This window comes from Pogona vitticeps, chromosome 1 (genome assembly GCF_051106095.1).
Source record: "Pogona vitticeps strain Pit_001003342236 chromosome 1, PviZW2.1, whole genome shotgun sequence".
Taxonomy (NCBI): Eukaryota; Metazoa; Chordata; class Lepidosauria; order Squamata; family Agamidae; genus Pogona; species Pogona vitticeps.
Genome location: NC_135783.1, coordinates 327,364,725 through 327,388,190, shown reverse-complemented (window position 1 = coordinate 327,388,190; position 23,466 = coordinate 327,364,725). Strand labels below are relative to the sequence as shown.

Here is a 23,466-nt window from a genome sequence, read left to right as displayed (position 1 = left end):
AAGATTCAGTTTTGTAGCACTTGGGGTACTTTTCCGGGCACAGTGCCTCCTCCTAAAAGCAATATCCTTACCCATGATGATTAGTAGCTACTGATCCCCTTACTCTCTATAGATTTCTCTAACACCTTTTTGAAGTCTCCCAAGGTGGTGGCCACCACTGCATCTTGTGATAGCAAATTCAAAGTTTGGCCATGCCATGTGTAAAGAAATAGTTTCTTTCTTTCGTCATCCTGATTCTCCCACTGATCAGTTACAATGAGGCACATTTTAGAATGATGAGAAAGGAAAACATATCTCAAACCACTTTTCCATAGATGTAGGTATACAGTATGTATTTTGTTTCCTGTCATTAAATGAATGTCCTACAGGTATAACACTTGAAATTAATTTCCATCTGTCAAAGGGAAAACAGCTTGTATAGTCAAAGGAAAGAAAAACGTTTTGTATAAAGATTTCTATCTAAAATTACACAGTCTCAAACCATACGGCAGCCTTTTATTTAGCAAAGGTTCAGTGACTTCACTATTACAGTAGCCATACAGGTTGCCTAAAATACCTGTTATAGCTGGAGAAAATAGCAAATATACAGAATATAGAATGGAAATCCAAAATGTGATTATAAAAGGTGTTGGGTGGGGAAGGACATTATTCCTCAGGAAATGATTGTACTTTGCCATCATACACAAAAGTGCCGATCCATCTCCTCAGGAGGAAGATGTATGTTGTCAAGCCACTGAAGGAGCTGCATGCATGCTCAGGTCTTGGATAAGAAGCTGAGAAGACCAAGGAGGGAGAGACAATGAGACGGACAACCGACCCTCCGCTTTTCAGCTCAACACATTAAGTAATCTCTATTTCTCAACATTTATTTCGGTGAACTTTTTATTGGAGGATGTTGTGTTGAGAGGAGAACATGTGTGGGCTCTTTTTGATACTAGGAAAGATTTTTTTTATTTGTCAATGTCCTCCGTCTCCTACTAAGAGAAATCAAGGACGGAGTTAACAAGAGTCAATTTTTATCTCCCATGTGTCTTTTTTTTTTCTTGACCAGCAGTTGCAAGCTCTATTTCCACATATTTAGGGATTCTAATAGGCTTAAATTAAAAAGGAAATTGTAGTCATGAGCAGAAATATTAATGACAGTCACATGAGCCACTGGTGGCCACCAAGATGTGGCTGAACTGCTTACTCCGATTGTCTCTAGCCTCTAGCTACGCTGACTAATGCAGATGGGAACTGCAATCCAGCAACATCAGGACAAGCTACAGGCCTATTCCTGTACTAGCCCCTGACATGTACACTTTACTTACAGTGAGTATGGGAGACCTCACTCACAGCAGACATGAATTACTATATGGTGCTCTATATAAGTTGATGGAGAGCCCCACATACGAAACCAAGGAGTGTTTCTGCCCCCTACTCTTGCGAAGACTGCAGAGGCTTTGGAGAAGTGTCAATTAGCTTGCTATCACTCCTTGAATCATTCTTGAATAATGCTGGGTTCTACAGGGTTCTCAACACAGTTATGGTATTCCATTGAGAGTTGGCACACTTACCCAGAGCTGCTCCTACACAAGCTCCTCTATATAATTAAGGAGAGAGTGCTTTTCCTTTCTGTTTGGTTTCCATTTTTTTAATAGGGACTGTACAGCATACATTCCCAGGGTGTCACTTGCAAAGGTACATAACAGAACAAAACAACCCTAAAAATAATATTAGGAGGAACTCAAGACAAAATACGGAGCATAACTAGCCTCAAATACCAAATGCAGATCTTTGTTCTACAAAAAATAAGCAGGATTGTCAAAAGGTTCAGAATGGGCTTACAATAAGGCAAGCCACAGAAACCCTATCTCTTGTATAATTTTTTTAAACCAAATCTTTTTCCTAACACGTCATTTTCCATCCTACTAAAATTTGATTTGAACATGATGGTTTGGTCTCTCTGGAAGATTTCTGAACACTTTCTGCAGAATTGCTTATTTACTTTAATGCCCTACGGGGCTTTCTTTCTCCCTCAAGGAGCAAACTAAAATGAGTGAATTAGCCAGGGATATTTTGAACCTGAGAAATGGTAAAAGGAATTCTTTTCTTGATTTTTAACATCTTGACTGGATTATACTTCTGAGTAATCAGAATGAAGGTATTGCTCGCGACTCTCACCCATGCACCAGATTTATTTAGACTGCTGGAATGAATAGCGTTGATTCACTTTAAGGCCCTACGTAGCTAGGCTTGGGAGCAGAGAAAGGTGCTTTAGGAGTAAAGGTGAAGCAAAAGATCTGAATGTACACTAAGAATTCTGACAAAAGCCTGTAAGAATATTTTAAAATGTTCTCATTTTGACAAGAACATAAGGCCACATCTTTTGCCTTGGATATTTCCACACCAACCTTTGTGACATGGGATAAATATAGAACATTTCATTAAAAACTTGTTAACGTAAAGAATGGTGAAGATTCTTTTGTGTTTAATACTAGGAAGGGTATAGTTTTCCCCATACCAAAAAGTACAGAGGAAGTTAAAAGTTACCACTTTCCTTCTTTCTTTTTTTTAATAGCAATTCTAATTTTATGAACCAGAGATCAGTTTTTCGTATTTCTCCCATCACATAATCTTACTCAAGCTTTCCTAATGATTCATCTTTTAACATAAACTTATCTCATAAACTAGTGGAAGAGGTCTGAGCTAGTATCCCTCAAACAGCTCCAAAATCAAAGTGGGTAATGTCTGAAGAATGAGGCGTTCTTTCCTTTGCCATGGCATCGGGTTCTTATTGTACAACCCTGTACAGTACTTCAGCAATATAATTTTTTTTAAGATTTAAAAAGCAAAACGTTACAAAACTGTTTGCAATTAACTTGAAATAGAAAAGATAGCACTTTTTTAAAATCCCATTATATAGTACACCATATAAATTACAGATTATTCAAATGCACAAATGCATCTGCGTAACATTTATCAAATGTAATTTGTTTGTGAGTAGGTTTATATCAATTCCTCTCTCTGAGTTTTTTTGCTCCTAATGGGTGGCATCTCATCACATGCCTCACTATCACGTATGACAGTGTTCCAGGTCTGAGACTCCACTGTTGCAATATCGCATATTGTTGGGGATGTGGCAGTCTGTGTAGTTAATGCCCCCATTTGGGGTATAAATGGGCTGCAGTCTGAAATCTCCTTTAAGGAGCTGATCATTATTTAAGGAGACAATCTGAAAGCTGGTTTCTGTCATCTCCAGGATGGAGTTGTCCTTCTTGGTGCCCGCTTCACAGTAGTCGTCTTTCCGTCGGCCCCGATTGTACTTCCACTTCTGAGAGGTGTAGCGCCCCTTTTTGTGCATGTGCCAGCAGAAGATACTGAGTAGAACCACCAGCACAAATACTACCGCTCCCCCAATCAAGCCTGCCAACAGAAAAGGGGAGCCAATGTTATGAGAAGTTGTTTGCTCATGGCTGGAAGCCGTGTTGCTTCCATTGCTTAACAGGGAAGCCTTGGTGGTACCTTCAGAACAGACAGTGTCCTCACCAACTCGATAATTATTGAAATCATCCAAGGGAACCAAACAAATCCGATACGTAGATTTGGGCTCTAAGTTTGTCAAGCTTACATTCTGCCTTTTGTCACTAACTATCCGTTCCTGAATAATGCCTCCTTCCAGACTGTGACCCATTTTAACCCAGGTCAGTTTGTATGCCATCACATTGAAAAGGGAATGCCAGCTGACTTGGATACAAGTGTCATTCACAATGTGTATAAACAACTGAAACCGTTCAACAATGGGAGGGGTCACATTTTCTCCATTGTCCCTCTCAGGCACAGTGGGGAGGGTAGCAATGGTGGGGGTAAGAGGAGTATATTTGTTACTTGGGGTTAGGACTGATGATGTAGGGGCCACTGTGGTTGGCAAGGATGTTGTGGGAAGTTGGGTAACAAATGACAGATCAGGGGTAGTTGTGGGGCATGCCAACATATTCATGTTGAGTTCCCTGACAGCCATACCCCGGACGTGTTCTGGCCCCTGACACATGAATCCTCGAACATTGATGGAGGAAGGAATCATCTTGAGCCATTCAGTGACCCACTTAATACTACAATCACAAAGCCATGGATTATTCCTTGCTGTGAGTTGCTTCAGGTTGTGTAGGTTGTCAAAGACTCCTTTGGTCAGCATCCGAAGCTGATTGTTGGAAATATCAAGTCGCTCCAACTGGTGAAGGTTTGAAAAGGCTGAAAGTGGTATTTGTGATATCTGGTTGTCCTGCAGATAAAGCCTAAGAAGGTTTGTACCTGGGAGATCTGGGGGAGGATACGTTAGTGAATTACGTACTATAGAGAATTCCTTCAATTTCGACAAATGACTGAAGGTACCATCTGCGATACCTTTGTTGGTAAGCAGATTGCCATCTACTATGAGACGTTCCAGGCTTGTTAGATTCTGGAAGGCCATGTCTGATATGATGGCAATTCGATTTTCATCAACACGCAACTCCTGTAAGTCCACTGGAAGGCCAACTGGTACACTGCTTAAGTGATTCTTGGATAAGAATAGAAGCTTGAGGCTTACAGCTTCCCGGAATGCCCCATCCTCAACTCCAACAGTAGATATCGAATTGTCATCCAGATGCAACTCTTCCAGCTTCAATAGCTGGGCCAGAGCAGCTCGAGAAATGGTCTGAATGTTGTTTTCTTGCAAGTGGAGAACTCTGACATTCTTAGGCAGATTCATAGGGAATTCATCCAGCTGGTTGCCATACAGATAGACTGTGTGCACAGACTGGACATTGTGCAGCTCTGCAGGAAATCCAGCGTTATTAATTTGGTTGTTGTGGAGGTAGAGTACGGTTACACCCTCCGGTATTCCAAGAGGCACTGAGGTCAAGCTTCGTTCATTACAATAGACAAAGTTTCGGTCACACCGGCAAACATTTGGACAGGCAAAAGCTTTGGAGAACTGCATGTAAAGCCCCAGAGAAAACACCAGCCATGATCTGAAGAAAGCAACCCCGTCCCTGGGCCACGTTCTAGTCCACAGGCCCATTTCTAAATGAAGAAACAAAATACTGAAAAGAGGAAAAATACAAGGACCAAAAAGAAAAAAAAAGAGAGGGGAAAAAGGAAAAGAAAACAGATGCTGCACTTGTGTCCTTTTCACAGGTGAAAAGTAAGGTCCTTGAGGCTAAATGCAAAATAATCCTTTTATAACTGGACTGCTTTTCACTCTCGCTAGGAAGGCTGTTGTTTTATTATCCAGGTTTACACACTTTGTTGCCTCTCTCCATGTATGCTGAGTGATATGGCAGCTGTGTCCTATACAGGTGGCTGACAGACGATGTAAGGTACTAAACACTGACAGGAGACAGACAGGACAGCGAGATTAGCACTTCCTTTCACGTCAATGTTAATGTTGACAGTGGTTTCAGCTTTCTTCAGTCTGCAAGGCATTCATTTCAGTGTGAAGCTGAATTGGAGAAATCTGTTGAGAAAGAGAAAATAAACAATGTTAGATGGCAAACAACGTGTGCACAAAAATCCATTAAATCTTATGAAATAACACAAATAATGCAGATTATTCCCCCTTTCTTTAAGCTTCTAAAACCAAGTGGAAATTCAGCTGGAAAACCTTGCTGGATAATTGATTCCTATTCTAATAAAAAATCACGACAGTTATATTATCCCAATGATAGAATGACAGGTTGGTAAAGGTAAAGGTTCCCCTTGACATTTAGTCTAGTCATGTCTGACTCTAGGGCACGGTGCTCTTCCCCGTTTCCAAGCCGTAGAGCCTGCGTTTGTCCGTAGACAGTTTCCATGGCCAGTGCTAGACACAGAACTCTGTTAACTTCCCACTGTGGTGGTACTTATTTATCTACTCACATTTACATGCTTTCGAACTGCTTGGTTGGCAGGAGCTGGGACAAGCAACGGGAGCTCATTCTGTCGAGTTGATTCGATCTTACGACTGCTGATCTTCTGACCCTGCAGCACACAGTTTTCTGCAGTTTAACCCGCAGTGCCACCACATCCCGACAGGTTACCTACCTATAATTTTAGTTCTTTGAGTGGACCTCTGTGATTAACACTATGGGTAATCCGCGCATGCGTGGAGTTCATCAGAATATTCTAGAGCTTCTGCAGCAGCAAAAAGATACATTAGAACAGACTCCTCCCCCCTGGTATATGTACCTTGGCGCCAAGGCTCTCCCTTCAGTTAGGTCAACCGCCGCATAACTAAAAAGGGTGTGACAAGTGGGGAGGCCGGTTCGAGACGTGTGAATCACCAGAGGTTCACTCAAAGAACTACAGTTACAGATAGGTAACCTCTCGTTCTTATTCATGGCCTCTGTGAATCACACTATGGGTGACTAACAAGCTACCTTTTGAGGAGGAGGATGACACGCCAAGGTAGATGATAAAACAGCATGTCCAAAAGCAGCGTCAGACTTCTGCCAAATATCCAATCTGTAGTGACTGATAAGTGTGGACAGCTGTGACCATGTGGCAGAGGTGCAGATGTCCGGTAGGGGGACACCCCAAAGAAACACCATAGATGTTGTTAATGCCCTGGCAGAATGAGGGTGTTGGTGACATCTAAAGCATGTCTTCTTCGGGGTGTCCCCCTACCGGATGTCTGCCTACCGGATGCCCTGGTGGAATGAGAATGGATGTGGCGCTGGAACTTGAGCAAGCTGATAAGCAAGCTGGATGGTAGACGCAACCCACTTAGATATCCTTAGTTTTTAACTGCAATAAAAATGTAAGACAGAGGTAAGTGAGGGGTTAGGTGAGGGAAGGGATGACGCTGCAGTAAAAGCTTGCAATTTTTTCCCGTTTATACATATTGGCCTTTTTGGTTGAAGGTTTCTTTGCATGATGAATAACATTCATCAGTGAGGCCGAATCCTTCATGCTGCAAGATGAAGAGCAGTGAGATCTGGGTGGAAAATTTGATTTTTGTTCTGTGTGAGTAGGTGAGGTAGTTGGGGCAGGTGATAAATGTTGGAAGACAGCTGGTGGAGAATCGGGAACCATGCCTGTAACACTTGCATTTCCGGTTTACCCAGGAGGCAAAGAGGTTGATGGTGGGTGTGCCACGTCATTTGCAGAGGGAGAGAAAAACAGATTTATCTAGCTCCCATTTGTGGACTTGAGATTTTTTTGCGACTGAGCAAATCTGCCAAATTGTTGTCTTGACCAGGTATATATATTGCCGTCAGACAAATGTGATGAGAGAGGCACCATTCCCACAGGTCAACAGTGAGGTATATAATTTTTTTAAAAATAAATTAAAAAAGAACACTTGAGGAGTGAGTGCCCCTTGTTTGAGAATATAATACATTGTGGTGGTGGTGTGTGTGGCTATTTGAACCATTTTGCCCATGAGATGGTTTTTTAAAGCTTTGCAGGCTTTTATTACTGCTAAGAGTTCCAGCTCGTTGATATGGAGCAGCTTCTGTCTTTGCAACCACTGGGCGTGGATTTGCAGAGATCTGCAACGGACACCCCAGCTGGTAAGGCTGGTGTCTGTAGTAACTTGGATTTGTGGGTGGGTTTGTTGAAAGGGTCATCTCATTGTCAGGTTCTGAGTGGAGCGCCACCATGCAAACTGGGAGATGAGTTCTGGAGTGACTCGCAGTAACATATGTGGTGAGTCCGTCAACATATTGAACAAGGCTAAGAACCATGTCTGGAGTGATCTCATTTTGAGGTGGACATGCTGAACCACAGCAGTCATGGACGTCATAGCGCCTAAAACACGCTGGACTGTTAATGCAGATACGAGCGTGTGAGGAGTGAAGGCATGTAGTAAGGAGATTAGATTGAGGCGTTTGTCTGTTGGAAGAAACGCCTCCAACTTTTTTGGGGATGGTGAAATAGCGAGAGAGAGAAAGTCTATGACTGCGTGTTGTAGTGGTACTGGTTCTATGGCATCTTTGAGTAGTAACAACTGTATTTCTTCTTGTAGAGTTTGCAATAGAGTTGTGACAGTGTGTGACGGTGGAGGAAGCTTGTGGAATTCAATCCAGTACCCGTTCCTTATGATGGACAGCATTCAGGCATCTGTAGTAATATCTTTCTACACAGGTAAGTGATTTGAAAGGGCAGGAGAGGTGGGAGGTGGTATTGGGATCTTGGCCGGTTGGATGTGAAACATGATGCTTAGGCTTAAGGTCATTGCACCTAGTTGTGGCTTGTTGGTGAGGTTTGGCTTGGTAAGGTTGTTGTTTATAGCAAGGCACATAAGATGTTTGTCTTTGAGGTTCTTGTTGAAATTTTTGAGGGCAGTGCCATTGATTGAGCTAAGGGCATTGTTGGTATGTGCGGTAGACTCCCGAACACCTGGCAGCTGTCCTATTTTTCTGAACATTCTCAAGAATGTAATCACTCTCGGCACTGAAGAGACCAAATCCATCAAATGGGAGGTCTTCAATGTGCGTATGCATGCTTTGGCTAGACCCGTGATTCTGAGCCAAGTGTGTGTTTAGTCGTTTAGTCGTGTCCGACTCTTCGTGACCCCATGGACCAGAGCACGCCAGGCCCTCCTGTCTTCTACTGCCTCCCGGAGTTGTGTCAGGTTCATGTTGGTTGCTTCGCAGACACTGTCCAGCCATCTCATCCTTGGTCGTCCCCTTCTCCTCTTGCCATCACACCTTCCTAACATCAAGGTTTTTTCCAAGGACTCTTTTCTTCTCATGAGATGGCCAAAGTACTGGAGCCTCAGCTTCAGGATCTGTCCTTCAAGTGAGCATTCAGGGTTGATTTCCTTTAGAACTGATAGGTTTGTTCTCCTTGCAGTCCAGGGGATTCTCAGGAGCCTCCTCCAGCACCACAATTCAAAGGCATCAATTCTTCGGCGGTCTGCTTTCTTTATGGTCCAGCTCTCACTTCCATACATCACGACAGGAAAAACCATAGCTTTGACTATTCGGACTTTTGTTGGCAAGGTGATGTCTCTGCTTTTCAAGATGCTGTCAAGATTTGTCATCGCTTTCCTCCCAAGAAGAAGGCGCCTTTTAATTTCAGGGCTGCTGTCTCCATCTGAAGTAATCATGGAGCCCAGGAAGATAAAATTTGACACTGCCTCCATATCTTCCCCTTCTATTTCCCAGGAGGTGATGGGACCAGTGGCCATGATCTTAGTTTTTTTGATGTTGAGTTTCAGACCGTTTTTTGCACTCTCCTCTTTCACTCTCATTACAAGGTTCTTTAATTCCTCCTCGCTTTCTGCCATCAGAGTGGTATCATCTGCATATCGGAGGTTGTTGATATTTCTTCCGGCAATCTTAATTCCGGCTTGGGTTTCTTCCAGTCCAGCCTTCCGCATGATGTATTCTGCATATAAGTTAAATAAGCTGGGGGACAATATACAGCCTTGCCGTACTCCTTTCCCAATTGTGAACCACTCAGTTGTTCCATGACCAGTTCTAACTGTTGCTTCCTGTCCCACATATAGGTTTCTCAGGAGACAGATAAAGTGGTCAGGCACTCCCATTTCTTTAAGAACTTGCCATAGTTTGCTGTGGTCCACACAGTCAAAGGCTTTCGCATAGTCAATGAAGCAGAAGTAGATATTTTTCTGGAACTCTCTGGCTTTCTCCATAATCCAGCGCAAGTTAGCAATTTGGTCTCGAGTGCCTCTGCCTCTTCGGAATCCAGCTTGTACTTCTGGGAGTTCTCGGTCCACATACTGCTGAAGCCTACCTTGGAGGATTTTGAGCATAACCTTGCTAGCGTGCGAAATGAGTGCAATTGTACGGTAGTTGGAGCATTCTTTGGCACTGCCTTTCTTTGGGATTGGGATGTAGACTGATCTTTTCCAATCCTCTGGCCACTGTTGAGTTTTCCAAACTTGCTGGCATATTGAATGTAGCACCTTAACAGCATCATCTTTCAAGATTTTAAATAGTTCAACTGGAATGCCATCACCTCCACTGGCCTTGTTGTTAGCCAGGCTTTCTAAGGCCCACTTGACTTCGCTCTCCAGGATGTCTGGCTCAAGGTCAGCAACTACATTGTCTGGGTTGTCCGGGATATCCAAATCTTTCTGATATAATTCCTCTGTGTATTCTTGCCACCTCTTCTTGACGTCTTCTGCTTCTGTTAGGTCCCTCCCATTTTTGTCTTTTATCATGTTCATCTTTGCGCAAAATGTTCCTCTAATATGTCCAATTTTCCTGAACAGATCTCTGGTCTTTCCTTTTCTGTTATCTTCCTCTATTTCTTTGCATTCTTCATTTAAGAAGGCCCTCTTGTCTCTCCTTGCTATTCTTTGGAAGTCTGAATTCAGTTTCTGTAACTTTCCCTATCTCCCTTGCATTTTGCTTCCCTTCTCCTCTCTGCTATTTCTAAGGCCTCGTTGGACAGCCACTTTGCTTTCTTGCATTTCCTTTTCTTTGGGATGGTTTTCGTTGCTGCCTCCTGGACAATGTTACGAGCCTCTATCCAAAGTTCTTCAGGCACTCTGTCCACCAAATCTAGTTCCTTAAATCTGTTCTTTACTTCCACTGTGTATTCATAAGGGATTTGGTTTAGATTATACCTGAGTGGCCCAGTGGTTTTTCCTAATCTCTTCAGTCTAAGCTTGAATTTTGCTATGAGAAGCTGATGATCAGAACCGCAGTCAGCTCCAGGTCTTGTTTTTGCTGACTGTATAGAGCTTCTCCATCTTTGGCTGCAGAGAATATAATCAATCTGATTTCGATATTGCCCATCTGGTGATTTCCATGTATAGAGTCGCCTCTTGTGTTGTTGGAAAAGAGTGTTTGTGATGACCAGCTTATTCTCTTGACAAAACTCTATTAGCCTTTGTCCTGCTTCGTTCTGAACTCCAAGGCCAAACTTCCCTGTTGTTCCTTTTATCTCTTGGCTCCCTACTTTAGCATTCCAGTCCCCTAGAATGAGAAGAACATCTTTCTTTGGTGTCAGTTCTAGAAGGTGTTGTAAATCTTCATAGAATTGTTCAATTTCAGTCTCCTCAGCAATGCTGGTTGGTGCATAAACTTGGATTATTGTGATGTTGAATGGTCTGCCTTGGATTCGTATTGACATCATTCTATCATTTTTGAGATTGTATCCCATTACAGCTTTTCCCACTCTTTTGTTGACTATGAGGGCTACTCCATTCCTTCTACGGGATTCTTGCCCACAATAGTAGATATGATAATCATCTGAGCTGAATTCGCCCATTCCTGTCCATTTTAGTTCACTGATGCCCAGGATGTCGATGTTTATTCTTGCCATCTCCTGTTTGACCACCTCCAGCTTCCCAACGTTCATAGATCTTACATTCCAGGTTCCTATGCAGTATTTTTCTTTGCAGCATTGGATTTTCCTTTCACTTCCAGGCACGTCCACAGCTGAGCGTCCTTTCGGCTTTGGCCCAACCACTTCATTAGCTCTGGAGCTACTTGTACTTGTCCTCCGCTCTTCCTCAGTAGCATGTTGGACGCCTTCCGACCTGAGGGGCCCATCTTCCAGCGTCATATCTTTTAGCATTTTGTTTCTGATCATGGGGCGTTCTTGGCAAAGATACTGGAGTGGCTTGCCATTTCCTACTCCAGGTGGATTGCGTTTAGTCGGAACTCTCCACTATGTCCTGTCCGTCTTGGGTGTCCCTGCACGGCATAGCCCATAGTTTCTCTGAGTTACTCAAGCCCCTTCGCCACGACAAGGCAGCAATCCATGAAGGAGTCTGAGCCAAGAGAAACATCAAAGCGCTATAGAGGTAGCTGTTGATTTAGATATGGCATCAACTTTGTGTCTAGCAGATAGAATCTGTTGTTTCACCACCGAAAGACCCTCTTGGCGAAAAGTTTGTGCTAAGACCCTTTTATCTTCAGAGAGAGCATCAGTAAAGGTAGACATATTGTCCAGAGGAAACGCTGGTAGGCACCCATAGCTCCCTGATAGTTGGCAACTCTCATGGTGAAGAAGGCAGAAGTGTATAGCCATCTGCCCATGGGGTCAATGTGCTTGCTGTCTTTATTAGGTGGTATAAGTATTTGTGTTGAGAGCGAGACTGGGAAACTTCAATGACTATGGAATTGGGAGCTGATTGTTTTTGTAAAAAGACTACACCCGGGTCATGTATTTGATAAAGGTTGACACCGAATGAGATGATGCTGTTTTAGTAGTGGGAGTATGGATTGTAGGATTTGGCCATACGAATCATTAGTTGAGCATAAGTTTGAAATTCCTCTGCTGGTGACAGAGGGTCTGTATCTGCCAGGTCAGAATCTGGTGATGTTAAAAGTACTGATGGCATTTGAGATTTGGAACCATGATCAACATGGCAAGTCAATAGACTGTCGATCGATACCGACGTTGAGTGGCTGGTCCTCAAAATATTGGTGTCAACGTTGAAGGGGTATCAGTAGACAGGGGGTGATATTGAGGGTCATTGATCGGTATCGACGTTGAAGGCATGTCCATGGATGGGGCAATATCGAGAGTCTTCGACTGCTGTCAATATGGAAGGTGGGTCCATGGACAATGTTCAATATCGAGGATCATCAATATCAAAAGGGTCGTTATAGAGGTGTGTCAAAATGGAGGTTGCTGTTGGTGTCAAGACAGTTGTCAAGGTGGTTAGAGAGCCTTTCCCAGAAAAAATTGAGCTAGGAAGTTGTAACTGCCACACTAGTCTACATATTCCCCCAGAAAGTCAATGTACTTGCGACATCTGTCCTGCAGCTTCTTAAGTATCTGCAAATAAAATTCTTCTGACTGCTTGTGCAACCACTCATTTGCAGCATTAGTTGCCTCCAGAACACTCCGAAATCACTGTCCCTTTAGGTGTTTTTTGAGTTTGGGGAACAGATAATAGTCAGAAGGAGCCAGGTCAAGAGAATAGGGTGTATGGGGCATTCTGAGATTTTGCATGGGCTTGGAATTTACTGCAGCTGTTGGTTTTGCCATTGTTTCACCTTCAGTGTGTGATGAGGCATTGTCATGCAACAGGATGACACTTTTGGAGAGCTTTCCTCAACGTTTTTCCTTGATGTTTTGCCTCAACTGAGTCAATAAAGCACAGTAATGTTTTGCATTGATGGTTGAACCCTGTTGGAGGTAGTCAACCAGGAGAACTCCCTTCTTCTCACAAAAAACTGTTGCCATTTGCTTCTGCACGGACTTTTGCACTCGGAACTTCTTTGGCCCAGGGGAACCACTGTGCCTCCATTCCTTAGACCGTTCCTTTGTCTCAGGATCATAACAGTAGATCCATGTCTCATCACCAGTTAAAGGCATCAATGGACCACACTATATTATGGTGGAATAGAGAGATGCCAGTGATGCTGAGCAGGATGAGCTCTCGCGGTCCTCCTGATGGGCAGGAAAATAGTAACTTGCCGGTGGTGCTAATGTGCCCAGAGCCGAGGAGTATTGATCAGCCTGCTTGGGTCTCTTAGGTTTCAGCAGATAAGAGGTGCCAGGTAGTCCTGGGCCATCATGGTAATAAGATTGCTTCGACACTGAAGGCTCCCTAGCAGAGACAACCTGAAGGATCAGTGCTGCCAGACAAGGGGAAAGTGACTGGCCGATAGTGTCTGGCGGGCTTCTCCATTGAGCACCGATCAGGGCAACCAGCATTCCAATTATGGTGCTGAGCATGATCTCTTTTTGCATGAGAAGGCAAGCAGAGGCTCATATAGGTTTTGTGCCTTTGTTGATGTGCCAGAGGCCGAGATGGTAGGCCTCCTGGGGCAGAGTAAAGCACAGTTTCTGGTTTCATTTCAGCGCCATGGATGTCTGGCATGGCACTTTGTGACCTTGGAGAGGCAAAGGATTGTTGCGGGCTATCAGGGGAACCCGTGAGTTGATCAACATGCTGTTCCCGTTTGGGAGACTGTGATTGTGAGGTTGATGGGATAGAAGTGTCTCCTCATCTGAAAGAGAAATGATGCAGATGAGGTCCCTGGACTCTGGTGGTTGTGGAGTCAAGAAACAGTTTAGGAAGGCTTCGATTTCGAAGACTTAGCCTTCTTTGGAGGTGATGGTTCCGGTGCCAAGGAAACATCCATGGACAGTTTTCTCTTAGAGACTGTTTTCAATGTCAAGGGTTTCAACATTGACCGTTGGGCCTTGTGTACTTGTGTGACTGCTGATGTCGAGGGCAGAGGAGGTTCTCAATGATCGGAACAAGATGGAGTAGCTGACGGGCACATGTTTGTCACTTTGGAAAACAGCTTTATCCATAGCTTTAGAGACTGATTGCAGAGCTGAAGCTTGAGTCTAGATAGGCGATTGTGGAGAACTCCACGTTTAAAGTTTTTGCAGTGAGGGCACAAGGAAGTTTGATGGGCTTCATCAAGGTAAAAAAGTCATTAAGCCTGGCCTTCAGAGAGCAGGATTTTAATTTTTTTTATTTTTGCAGCTACGCAGGTTTTAAACAGGCCTGAAAAAGCCATGGACCGAGAACTGGTTTTGAAAAGAAAACAATGGGGAATATAAAGGGCGGTGGGGGGAGAAAGAGACACTTCGGCCCTAAGGCTGGACCGTATCTTATTTTGTAAATAATAAGAAAAATAATAATAAATAAAGTTCAATAACTTTCATTTTCAGATTTCTCACAGAAGCAACAACTGAAGCTCTCAATGCAGCGGTTGAAAGAAACTGAAGTCTTGGCGCCAAGGTACATATACCGGGGGAGGAACCTGTTCTAATATATCGTTTTGCTACCGCAGGAGCTCTAGAATATTCCGACGAGGTTCTATGCATGCGCGGCTTACCCACAGTGTGATTCACAGAGGCCACGAAGAAGAACTCCTTTTGATTAAGGCGTGGTTTGTTTGTTTTTTAAATCAATGTAATTCAAGCTTCTACCTGAATTTCACACCAGGCTGTCTTGTCAAGACTCTGCTACTAAAGTGATTCTTGCAAAACGTTATCAAAGAAGTTCGGCCAGCTGAGCAGGGCTTGAATAAGCACTATGGTACTGATGAACATGACTATTGAGAACTGAACCCATACCAATAATGCACGGAAGAGTATACTCTTGGCTAGACTGGATGATAACCTTCAGTTTGCCATTTTAAATACCGAACCGTCAAATCTTACTCAGATGATGAGTTGAATCCTCATGGGTTCTGCCTCACTACAGTCAGTTTTTTATCAGTGTGTATGGATGAACTTACAAATATGTATGTCAGAAAACAAATGCCTCCATGTCTAGTCAGATTTTTTTTTAACACTGACATGTTTCCATGCAGTTAAATCCTTAACGTTTTGAAGCATTCCTTAAACATGTTCTCTGCTTCTGGCATAATTCATTTATTTTAATTTTAAACTGAAACAGTTTCCTTAACCGTGCTGGGAAAATACTGATTTTCAACAATCCCATACATGATGATTAATTTGTATTTTCAAATACTGTAAGAGATTAATGTGATTTTGTTATTTACATTCCAATGTATGTGTTTAAAATTATGGCGCTATTGGATTCTCCACATAATTCTTATCATAAAGTACTAGGAGAATCATGGCACATACTAAACTCTCACCACTGTTTCTCTCTGAATATAAGACAGTTAACAGCTGTCAAGGTTTTATCCAAACCATTATTGAAAAGAAATGCCAACATCATCTAGAGAAATAATCTGATCCTTTTCCAACACAGAGTTCCACTGAACTCAAGTCTCAACATTTTTGTGGAACTAGTTAGGCTTAATACAGTTATTGCCTGCCTTATGTTTTGTTTTGTTCTTATAGACCAGTACAGCTACATTTCTGAACATTAGAAAAAAGTTTACCATGGGTGGTATCTGTCTTTTAGCAGACTTATGGGCCAAAGGAAAATCTGAGAGGCAGATTTTCTGAGATTTTGCATGGGCTTGGAATTTACTGCAGCTGGGAGAAGGTCTCCACAGAAGGAAGCACATTTTGTATATAAAGATGGTTTTGCTTATTTCCAGACCTCATTAAATACCAACCCCTAACAGCTAGAACAGCTGCAGCCAAGAATGATAGACCAGAATACCCTGGTTAAGCATCTAAATAGAGCATTCCTGCATGAACCATGTGTTACATGTTCCTCCAGAAATGGACCAATGCACTAATGCACTGCTCAAGGCTTTTCTTCCTCACGAGCTCTCTTAGCAGAGACGACTGTTCTTCAGTTATGTAAGAAGCTGTTATACTGCAGAGAAACTTTTCATAAAGCTACCGTCTCATGCAAGTCTCCTGTGGCAATTTATCCTCATTTAACACGCCTGAGTTATCTCCTGACCAATCTCAAATAGGTAGGTCATAATCATATATATACATAGGTACACACACACATATGTATACATACATACAAAAGAGAAATACAGAGATATATGAAGACAGCCCCCCCCCCATACTTTTTATTATGGATAGCTCAGTATTTTAGGTATCTGGCTGTGGAGCCAGAGGTTGACAGTTCAATTCCCACTGTGTCTCCTAGGGGAAGAGCCATCCTGTGTGGCCTTGGGCAAGCTACACAGTCTTAGAATGCCCCCGAAAGAAGGGAATGGTAAATCAGTTCTGAGTATTTTCTGCCTAGGAAACCCTGGAAAGCATCATCATAACAGCATGCAACAACAACAATAATAATGGTCCACATAGTCATCGGGGCTTTGGGAACAATATCAAGAAATTTCACACAGCACTATAAGCAGTTGCAGATCTAAAAAATCACACCATCAGAGCTACACAAAATGGCTATATTAGGAACAGCGCCAATATTTAATAGATACTTAGGTTTTTGGTTAAAACTTCTATCTGTTAGATAATGCCAGTCAATGTTTTTATAATTTTGATTGACTGGGCCTGGTGTTTTTGAGAGCATACACAAACAAATGCATTTCCACAAAGCCTTTCTCCCAAAAGCCAGTTTTTGTTTTCGTCTGTGGCCCATCTGCTACCAAAACCCTTCTTCAACCTTTTAAAGAAAATGACTGTATACTTATTTTAATCCCATCTTTCCTCCATGGCACTATCGTGGAATACACAGTTCTGCCATGGCCCATTTTAGCCTCTCAGGAAAATAGTCCAGAACGTACTCAATGCAAGTCTGGAGTCGCTGTTTTTAATCCAAGTGCATGAGAGTTAAATCCTTAGTTTGTTTCAAAGCTATGATTTACTACTGTCCTAAGATGGGCACAGCTTTCTTTCCAACACTACCTTTTTTTTCTTGGACGGAAAATATTTCCATCTTCCTCATCCACACAATTTCATATTCCATCTCTTTCAGGCTATATGGTATTTCCCCTTTGTCCTTACAGTTCGTTGCCTACCCAATATCCATCATTTTTCTCCTTTTAGTCTCATAAATGTGCCTTTGCTTCAGTCCATAACTGTCCTTTCTATCATGAAGTTGACAATGCTTGTGAATGGTTAGCCACTTCATATCCCTGTCAAAATATGATCTGTTATCAGTGATAACATTACTCTGTGCATGTTCAGAAATCCAGACAGGCACACAGTTCATATTATATTGTCTTTCATCATGATGATTTCATTATTGATGTCGTTCTTATACAAAAAACAAACAAATCAAACCCCTGCAAAATCTTCAGATCAGATTATGAAATGACAACCTGATTCTCATGAACCTGGGTAGAATTCTGTTGATAAATTCTTGTGCTTGCCACTCAAATAGAGCCCTGTGTAAATAAGCAGACTGAAATAATCATCTTAGACAGCGTATGCTGGAGGAGGGGGAGAAATGATGCAAATTTTCTAGTTGTTCTTCCTAGACCTATCCTTTGCTGTTTCCCTCTGCCATAGGACCAAGCTGTATTTCCCACCCAACTTCTGAGAACCCTGAACAAGTTTGCCTGTCTCAGATACGTCAGAGGACAATATTCCATTGCAAGTGTTCAGGGACACTTCAGCTCCTAGTCTGGCTCAGGTGTTTGCATGAGGGAAGGAAACTGGATTCCTTCTTTTCCTTCATAGGCAGTAAAATGTCTTGGGTCAGCTCCGGTTGTGTGCATGCTGACTTTGCTCACATTCTGCCCACCAAGCAGTGCTCTTTCCTCCTTGCAACACCATCACCTCTTTTGCTTTTTCCTCATAATATTCTCAGTCTGCATGAGGACCCAGAAAACATTTGTACATTAAAAAAATTTATTTACAGTTCTAATCCACCTTATAGCTATCAAAATTTCAGAGGTATTTCAAAGTGCAGAACAGTATATGCTATTGGATATTCATAAAACATTAACCATCTATGTTAGTTCCACCCCACATTGCATCACAATAACAACGGGACCAGGAAACCGATAACACTTGTTCACAAGCACAAATTAAGAAGAAGCCATTCACCTTGTTCATATCACTCTTGACATGACTTTAATCACACTTCCATCTCTGCCTCATCATTAATGGACCTCAGAATCAGAAAGAGAACAAGCCAACCCCCCAGGCAGGAGACAGAGAAGCGAAATGTAAGGAATGAAGGAGGGAGCAAGAGTGAACACTGGGAAAACATATGGAGTGGAAATAGATCCATTAACCAGTGCTTATGGTTCTTACTTGCATGCATCCACTTTCAGTCTGATCGATCCTGCATTGTTTCCATCTGCAATTACCTTTGTCAGCTATACATTCCCCTCAGGGCAAGTGCTGCCTCACATACTATGTTTATAAAGCAAGCAAGGAACACAAGAACAATATTGTGGTTCAACGCTGACAGTAAAAAAAAGGGTTGGAAAAAATAACCTGGAACGGATGATGCCTGAGTTCATCATGTCACAAGCCAAGAATAGACAGCGACATTTTAGCAAGTCGTAGAAAAGTTGGGTATGGGCAGAATGTTCCTGTTTATTTCACACTCCACTTCTTAATGTTTTTATTTTCCAATTCCTCACCAAAGAATTGTTGGGATCTCAAACAGATTCCCCCCCCCCCACCTTCCTACTTGGTTTTCTGGTTGGTTGGGTTTGCTTGTTGCTCATTTTGACTTCCTTATTTTTTTCATTCCTCCCGGCGGCCATCATTACTAGTCAGGCCATGACAACTTGCCCCGAGGTGACCCGACTCTTTCACCAACAATTGCTGTTGTCTGCATTTTGAACACTCGTGATCAAAATAGCCGACCCAGTTTCAGCGTATGGAAAGAGGCAGTCACTTGGAACGCTCATTGAGTACAAGTGGAAGACTGTGCGGACTGGCTGGAAACTACAGCTGCCTTAGGCTCAGATGATTATAGAAAACAGCCCTGAAGGACTGAGATTAGGAGCATATCTAATGTAAACAGCAATACAACACTGAATGCCAAAGCCAGTATGTTGTTTGCCATTGTGGAGTGTGATGCTGCTCCAGCACAGTGCTCTATAAGATCTCCTGCTTTTTGTAACATAAGCCAGAGACTGCCGTTGCAGCTAACACACATTACACTTATTTGCACATTGAAGTACTGGAGATCTCTTGGACTTCAGGAAAAGCTCAATGGCTTGCACAATGAACTATTCTGAGTGTGAAGCGGGTGAACAGGATTCTGGCCTAAGGCCTCAATTGAAGGAATAATTTAAGGTTTGGTTTGAATTGCTCAGGTTTGAGCAGCACAGTTTTGGTTATAAATAAAACCATGTTACTCAAACCCATGCAAACCCGTGTGTGAGAGAATCAACTGTTTATGCTTTGTAGTTACATTGGGGGGAGGCATAAGAGTTATATACATGGATTCGGAATTACACAGGGGTCCGGCAACCCCTAACCCCAGCATTACTGAAGGAAGAAGTCTATTTGTTTGTTTTGATTTGATGGTGGTGATAAGGCAGTGATAAGAAAGTGGGTGGTGGTTTTTTTGTTTTTTAATAATAATAATAATAATAATAATAATAATAATAATAATAATAATAATAATAATAATAATAATAATAATAATAATAATAACAACAACAACAACAACAACAACAACAACAACAATAATAATAATAATAATAATAATAATAATAATAATAATAATAATAATAATAATAATAATAATAATAATAAAGCCAACAAGTTGATTTTGACTTTTCAAATTTTCTAGCTATAGAGTACGTAGAAATATTTTGCCAGTCTCTTTTTCAGGAGATTCTTTGGGGTTGTGCGACTTGACCAAAGCTACACAGGCGGGCTTTCCTCCTGGCTGGCAGAGTGAGGAATCAAATTTACTTTTACTTTACTCGTTAGTGGTCCCAAAATACTTCAAAGTGTGCTGCTTTTGGTTTTGCTTTTTTTTTCAACCTGTATGGATTACTGAGACTGGACTGTTCTGAGATTTGTAGTTCAAAAATTGACATTTTCTGATGGTGGGAGATGTAAGTGGAAGGAATCAAGATTCAAATAAATAAACCAAAAATTTTTTAACAAGATTGGAGAACATTTGTTGACCTCAAAAACAATTACATCTGTTGTGAAACACTGGGGGATGAAGAAGCGGTTGATTTGTTAATAGGCTCCAGTCTATAGACCAAAATACAGTGGGGTCTTGACTTAAGAACTTAATCCGTATTGGAAGGCGGTTCTCAAGTCAAAAAGTTCTCAGGTCAAATCTGCATTTCCCATAGGAATGCATTGAGAACCATTTGATCCGTATCTGCTTTTTTCCGTCCATAGAAACTAATGGGAAGCTGCTATTCCGCCTTCGACCACTAGAGGGGGATATTTTGCTTCTTTTTTTCTTAAGTCAAGAAAGGTTCAGGGAAGGCAGGGAAAATACAGTCCAGACAGTACAGTACCAGGCAGTCCGAAGACTGTCTCCCAATCCACTCTCTAAATGCTGGGAGGAGTGAGGAAGCAGACAGGCACCTTTTTCACTGGCCAACAGCTAACTGAAAGTTCAAATTTTGCACTTTCCCTGCCTCCCACGTGGGTTTTTTTCAGTTTGTAACTCAAATCTAAGTATGTAAGTCAAGTCAATATTTTCCTATGAGAGTAGTTTGTAAGTCAAAATGTTCTTAACTCGGGCCGTTCTTAAGTCAAGACCCCACTGTAGGTCTTATGTTAAATAGCTATGAACAGGATTTACAGTATTCTAGCACTAGCCTAGACAGATACATTCTTTTTGTGCATGTATTTATGCATGCAAGTTCCAGCCATTTACAAAAAGTAACAGATCATCTCAGGCTTTTAAAGGACAATGAGTATTTCCTGTTGCTAATATGTTTCCTCTCCCAGAGTGATTTTTCTTCACAGATACGTGCCTCAGAAACCAAACTTGCAAATTAAACTTCTCTATAAATCTTTGATCACTAAATAAAACACACTGCATGTAAGTTATATAATCACGTGCAGTGGCAGAGAGCCTTCACCACTGGAGCACCTTTTCCAAACATATGATTCTCTTTGAATTTTACTCCAGAGTAAGATAAATCACACAATGTGGTGGTGGCACAGGGCACCTCATTAACAAGGTGCTGGTTGTGGTCCTGGGCATATGCCTGGACATATGGACGGCTGGCACTTCATCAACTAGCTGCTCTTCACCACCATGACTTTCATTTTGCTTACTTTGGAATAAAATCCCAATGCCCATTTTTAATCTGACCATCAGAAGCACTGCTTCCTATGTTCTTATGCAGTCGCCAGGAATATAAGTTCCATATATGATGCAGTAGTAGCTGGGTCATTCAATTATAGAGTGGTCGTAAGTTGGAAACAACTTCATGCTACATAACAATAACAAAGAATCAGCCTTAGGTGTCAGACTGCAGAGCAGAAAGAGCTCTAAGGGTTCACAAAAAGTACTGAAATATTCCTCACTTGGTGTTTAGGAATCAAACTGAAGTCCATTAGCTTTGCTCTGAGAACTATGAATGTTTGCAGTTCTTTTCTTTCAAGCAGGGAAAGTGTGGTGTCCTTTGCCATCTCACAGGCCAACTTAACTGCTTAACTGCATAAAGGATTAGTTTTTAAATGGCCGCACACATCTGGTTGTTTACATGGAATTTTTAGTTTTCATACTGATTAGCAGAATCTGTGTCTAGTAAAGAAAGGGGACATTATATATAAAATGCTTTTAATTACAGTAGTAGTAATTCCTAGGACGTTAAGGAAGAAAGATAATATCTCTTGGTGAGTTAAGCCACTATCTGCCTCCTTCCACAATGTTGCAGCAGAACTTGGGTTTGCATGCTTGAAGTTCTAGAGGCTTTTGAGTAGCCATGAAAATAATGTTAATAATAATAACCTCTTCTCATTCTCTGGAGGTTAACTGAAATTCTAAGAGTACCCTGAAAGGTTTATGTGGATGTTCATAACAATATACAGTATAGTTCTGAGATATCAGCAATGGACAATATTTTAGGCTGACCTAGTCTTAAATGGACAACTAAGAATCATTGGCTTTACAAAATAACTGCTCCCAGAGGAGAAGAAAACAACTTGGAATAGTTTGTTGATATTAATCAACACAACTGCTGTATTTTTGGATTTTCTTTCGGGCATGGTTATGGAAACTCTCATGTTGAATAGATGCACTTCATAATTTACCACTGCAGTGCAGAGACACATCGTTACAGTTTAGATGGAACAACTTGAGTCAACAGAGATAAGAATATATCCCACACAAATTTAAACAAGAAAACAAAAACAGGAGGGAAGAGACATGGGTGTTTTCATAGTTTTACCAATGTCTAAATTATTACTGTCATGGGCTTAGTATATTGGTATGGATGCTATCTTAAACCTGAGACCAAATAACTTTTTTATTATCATGGGAAGAGATTCCAGTGATTTTTCATGGGGGTTTGAAGTTTTATCTTGTTAAGTATAAGACACATAATAAATTATTAGGGTGTCTGTGTGAGCAAAAGGAGGAAGGGAGCATGCTGTACACATGCTTCCCACTTCTGATCACTATGGTAACAATGTTTTTGCCACACTGCTCTTTGCTTAAAATTGCTCCTATTTCCCATACACAGGGGATAGGGGGAGGTTTACATTTATAGCCATGCACATTTATTCATGGAAAGGGGCCACCATAACCTCTTCTCTTGTCAGTCCAAAATTCTTTTCCCTGCATTGTACTAATCTGTGGTTTATTTGAAATTAGTAACGTTTTTGATTTTTTCGTAATTGCTTTTTCATGATCATTGGTTCCTCCCTGTTTTGCTGTCTAGTAGCATAATTTACTAAAATATGTGGCTGGATTTTTAAAAACAGCATTACATTCTTTATTTGAATACCCGCTTCTTTTCCTTATTGAACAGAATCCTCCAAGATAAAAAACCAAAACAAAACCCAAAATCGAAACAGACTAGGAAACAAACAAAAAACCTCTACCATTGTATTGAGTGAATAATATCTACAAGAATATCAATATAAGAATTAGTAGTAGAATTTGGTTAGAATTAAAGTTATGGTTAAATTTACAAACTATGTCTTTCTCCTGAACGCACTGAAAATGTCATGTATCCTTCCCTCACCTTAACAGGGCCAACTACTCAGGAAAACTACACTGTTCTGCGTATCAACATACAGTGGGGTCTTGACTTGAGAACTTAATCCGTATTG

The 23,466-nt window shown here is 41.6% G+C and overlaps 1 protein-coding gene across 2 annotated transcripts in view; it reads right to left on the bottom strand.

Annotated features, from left to right (window-relative positions):
* Window positions 1–478: 478 nt before the first annotated feature.
* FLRT2 (fibronectin leucine rich transmembrane protein 2) overlaps window positions 479–23,466 on the bottom strand; it is a 103,726-nt gene continuing 80,738 nt past the window's right edge. For both annotated transcript variants that reach the window (XM_020796653.3, XM_020796654.3), the window contains exon 2: window positions 479–5,476. In XM_020796653.3, the coding sequence (XP_020652312.3) occupies window positions 3,056–5,041 (1,986 nt within the window). In that variant the 5' untranslated portion in view covers window positions 5,042–5,476 and the 3' untranslated portion in view covers window positions 479–3,055. The remainder of the gene's footprint in view (window positions 5,477–23,466) is intronic.